Consider the following 5,000-nt stretch of genomic DNA (forward strand, 5'->3'; position numbering starts at 1 on the left):
CATACTGCCCATAAGCTACTCAATATGTGACTGTGATTTTGTTAAGTGGTGCGTGTGTGTGTGCTTCCCGTAGTTATCACAAAGTAACAGAATTTAACTTCTTTGTTCCAGTATTTAGTCTGCAAAAAGGCTTCCAGGCAGCCAACCAGCATTACCATAATGTGTGCGTCATAGAGAGTGAGTGTGTGTGTGTGTGTGTGTGTGTGTGATTGTGCATGAGCAAGTATAAAAAAGTATAATTTTTCCAGTGGTAGGTTTGATGTTCACATCTGTGTTTGTGACTGATATGCATTGGTTTGTGTGTGTGTGTGTGTGTGTCTGATGTGCATGTGTGTTTGTGACTAGTATGTGTCTGGTGTGTCTGGTGTGTCTGGTGTGTGTGTGTGTGTGAGTGTGTGTGTGTGTGTGTGTGTGTGTGTGTGTGTGTGTGTGTGTGTGTGTGTGCAAGATTGAGTGCTAAAGCAATGGGAGATTTCCATTATGGTTCTAAACAGTCTGTTTGCACTTAAAACCATGCACAAGATCCCACTAATCTGCTTGTATTGATTGCCACCCACAGTGTGTGTATCAGTGAGAGTGTGCGTGCATGTGTGTGTGGTGTGTGTGTGTGTGAGAGTGTGCGTGAATGTGTGTGTGTGTGTATGTATGTGTGTGTGTGTGTGTGTGTGTGTGTGTGTGTGTGTGTGTGCATGTATGTGTTAACTTTAAGCTCTTAATTAAGCTCTGTTGATTCCCATGACAGTCACAAGCATTTCAAAACAGAATTAAATTAAGTGGCCTGCATATCTGTTTACGACTGTGCGTTTGTGTGTGTGTGTGTGTGTGTGTAGCAGACAGTGTTGAGGGTTCAGTTCATATTTTACAGACTGACTGATGAACATTAAAACGTTCAATATTTTTTCGCAAAATGCTACTGATGTGAAGCAAGGTCACTAGGTAGACTATAGCAACACATACACACACAAAAACACACACACACACACACACACACACTGTCAGAAATTCCACATTTCTCTCACCCACCTCTCTCTCTCTCTCTCTCTCTTTCTCTCTCTCTCTCTCTCTCATCTACACACGTTCCAGCCCCCTTTGTCTCAAGGGTCTGTCAGATAACACCTCAGCTTGGTGCAATTGTGTGAGAGTGTGTGTGTGTGTGTGTGTATGTGTGTGTGTGAGAGAGAGACAGTATCTCTCTTTGTCTGACTCTCTTCAGAGACTCTCAGATAACTCAAGCATGAATGATTTACACCCTCACATACTCCTACTTGAAACAGGCAAGTCACGCAGTGAGTGAGTGTGTATTTGAGACAGAGAGTGTGTGTGTGTATGGGTTTATGTATGTGTATGTGTCTATGTGTGCGTGTGTGTGTTTGTATGTGTGTGTGCGCGTGCGTATTTGTGTGTGTGTGTGTGTGTGTGCATGTTCCTGTGGATGTTACTGGGACTGGATGTTTTATTTGAAGCTGGTGAGGTGTGAACAAAGTTCTCAGGTGGGATGCAAGGATTTATACTCTAGCTTCTAACCGCCTCAACACACACACACACACACACACACACACACACACACACACTTCCCTACTGCCTGTCTCATTCCCCTGTCTCCTCTCTTTCCTCTCTTGGAGCTCTGCTCTGTCTATCCGTCCTCCTCCCCAATCCCCCTTTCCCCCTTTTCTTCATTTTCAGTCTCTCTCCTCCACTTTTCTTTCTCTCGGCCTATTTTTCCCTCCCTCCATCCATCTCTTTGAGCAAATGTGCTCAAACTGAAAGCTGCTTATTTGATGTTGATTAACCGAATTGGCGTCAAGTGGGTAACGGGAGGAAAAGTCGTTTATACTAGAGATACACAATATATCGGCAGCCGATATAATAGTGGCCGATAAGTGCAAAAATGTAAATATTATTATTATATTGATATCGTAAATTCGGCCGATAATTTAAGCCGATATTTTTAAGGTCTAATTTCACTCCAATTATTCTTTCCGGCGTTATGCATAGGCCCGTTGCCTGGCTACACTAAACTTTTTGAACATGGTGCAGTCCTTGAAAAAATCATGTGAGTGGTGTCGAACTACTTCACGATATCAAAATATAATAGTAGAGTTGCTGTGTGCAATAAATGTTTGTCGGAGGTTAATTTCCCCCTTTAATCATTACATTGTTATCAGAGTAAGCCCTTGCTCCATTGATGTCCATTATTTCTCTCAGGACTGTTTAATGTCTATGTGAAGACATTAAACATTATCCACTATAGGTAGTGATCACTCTGAACCCAGGACTTTGACTGGTGAGCTAATTTTGAGAAATCAAACTATGCAGCAATCAATGTTTCCTGGTTGCCTTGTTGCTATGCTAGCTAGCTGGGGAAACTTTTTAATAACCCTAAAAGGTATAAATGGCAGAGTTCCATTTGCATGACATGATAGCTAGTTATCTAGTCTCCTCAATCTAACTGATACAATTAAGGAAATGGTTGAAATCCTCGGTGCCCGTGCCTCTTCGCTACGAATGTTTAACTTGGCAGCTAATTACAGTGCATGAAATGCCCTGTATTGTTATTCCTAGGCTTCTTCTTCTTGTTACCTTTTTCTGCGATTAATTCAGCCCGAACCGCTTAACGTAGAAACTTCATTCAAACTTTGTCGCGTAGGTCTTGTAAACGACACTTATGCTATGTATTTTTCACTTTTCTAAACTTTATACTTTTTAAGATATTAAAGAAAAACGAATATAAATTTCTCCCATTGACTTACATTGGGCCATTATGACATCATAATAGGGTCTTTAAACTGGCTTGCACCTGTGCTTCACTGACACCTGCGCCAAATCCAAGGAATCTCTCCTCTCTGTCCCTCTCAATTTAACTGTAACTAGGAACATTAAGACACCATCCATTCTCTATTTTTTTCTCTCCATCTCTCCATCTTTCTCTCTCAGTTTACTTTCTCTCACAATCTCTCTTCTTCACTCCATTTTTATCTCCTTTTTTCAATATTTTCACTCTCTCTTTATCTCTTCATCCAGAGGCACTCTTGTTCACTCTTCTTTCCTTCTTCCACTCTTCTTTCCTTTCTTCTTTTCTTCTTCCATTTTCTTTCCTTCTTCCACTCTTCTTGCCTTTCTTCTTTCCTTCATCCACTCTTCTTTCCTTCTTCCACTTTTCTTTCCTTTCTTCACTCTTCTTTCCTTTCTTCTTTCCTTCTTACACTCTTATTTCCTTCTTTCACTCTTCTTTCCTTTCTTCTTTCCTTCTGTCACTCTTCTTTCTTTTCTTCTTTCCTTCTTACACTCTTCTTTCCTTTCTTCTTTCATTATTTCACTCTTCTTTCTTTTCTTCTTTCCTTCTTACACTCTTCTTTCCTTTCTTCACTCTTCTTTCTTTTCTTCTTTCCTTCTTCCACTCTTCTCTCCTTTCTTCACTCTTCTTTCCTTTTGTCTTTCCTTCTTTCACTCTTCTTTCTTTTCTTCTTCCTTTCTTAACCTTTGCATTTCATGCACTGGTATTTCCTTCAGGAAATGCATTTTCTAGTTTAAATTAACATACCCTCTAGGATAACCAAGTTAACTGGCATGAGGCAAGAGGCTACACAAACACACACTCTCTCACACACACACACACACACACATACACACTCCCCCTCTATCTCTCTCTCTATCCTTTACCTTCTCTAATCCCTCTATCTATCTTGCCCTCTTTCTCTCTCTCTCTCCCTACCCTTCCCTCCCTCCATCTTTCAGTCAGAGAGCACCATAGGTGCACAGAAATTATCTCACAGGACGTGCTGACGAAGCATCCAGGAATCAGAACCGCATTTCAAATCTGAGTGGTTTTGGCTCTGTGTGTGTGTGTGTGTGTGTTTGTGTGTGTGTGTGTGTGTCTGTGAGAGAGCGAGAGAAAGAATGTATCTAAGTCAATGTATCAGCTACTGTAGCTCATATTGGTCATGAAATGGAGAGTCTACAGAGGACAGGCAGGCTGAGATATGCTGTGCATCAATATGTGAGGGTATGTGTGTGTCTGTGTGTCTGTGTGTACAGACAGTAGAACGACAGTGACATCACTCAAGGACTCTGCTGTGCTCTCTGCTGTTCCTCAAATTCACACACAGAGAGATCTAATTAAAGATTAACCAGCTCCATCGTTATACACACACAGGAGCACACACACACACAGACTCACACGAACACACAGACTCACACGCACACACACACGAGCGCACACACAAACACACACACGAGCGCACACACACACACGCCTACACACACAGTGTCATGTCAATTCCCTGGGTGTGGTCTGTGGCCTCACCTTAGATCGCACTCAGTGATATCATTTTTGATAGTTTGTAGATGTGCGTGTGCATGTGTGTGTGTGTTTGTATGAATGTGTTTTGTGTTTTGTGTGTTTTGTGAATCTGTTTTGTGTGTGTTTATTTACCTGATGGAGCACCAACCCAGGCGAGTCCTAGCACCCCGTCGTCGAAGTCCCTGTCAGTGAAGACGTAGGCAAGGCAGTAATCGTCATGGTTCTGCTCTGAGTTGAGTTCCAGGAACTTCTCCACACCAATGTTGGGGAAGCGGAAGGGGTTGGACCGGTCCCGCTCATCTGTAGTGGTGTTGATCTGAGACCGACACACACACACACGTGTTAGAAATCACCTTTGCTTGATAACAAGTTTGTACTTCATCGGACTCATGACCACGCACACGCACACGCACACGCACACGCACACACACACACACAGACAGACACAGAAACACACACACACAAGCACAGAAACACACACACAGAAACACACACACAGAAACACACACACACACACACACACACACACACACACACACACACACACACACACACACACACATCCCTTGAGTGCCCAATCTGCTTGATGCTCTGGAAACACTGATTGCTATCGGGGGAGCAGACAGGAGATGAATGGGGCTTCAGGGAAGAGATCATTTCAATTACAGAAGAGGAGACGAGGAGAGGGGAGGAGAGGAGA

General features: G+C 42.7%; 1 protein-coding gene across 1 annotated transcript in view; it reads right to left on the reverse strand.

The window, feature by feature from the left end:
- Positions 1-5,000, reverse strand: part of adam10a (ADAM metallopeptidase domain 10a) — a 78,459-nt gene that overhangs the window by 5,337 nt on the left and 68,122 nt on the right. The window contains exon 8 of the mRNA XM_080840666.1: positions 4,433-4,616. Within this exon, the coding sequence (XP_080696792.1) occupies positions 4,433-4,616 (184 nt within the window). The remainder of the gene's footprint in view (positions 1-4,432; positions 4,617-5,000) is intronic.

The sequence above is a fragment of the Sprattus sprattus genome (genome assembly GCF_963457725.1).
Source record: "Sprattus sprattus genome assembly, chromosome: 6".
Classification (NCBI taxonomy): domain Eukaryota; kingdom Metazoa; phylum Chordata; class Actinopteri; order Clupeiformes; family Clupeidae; genus Sprattus; species Sprattus sprattus.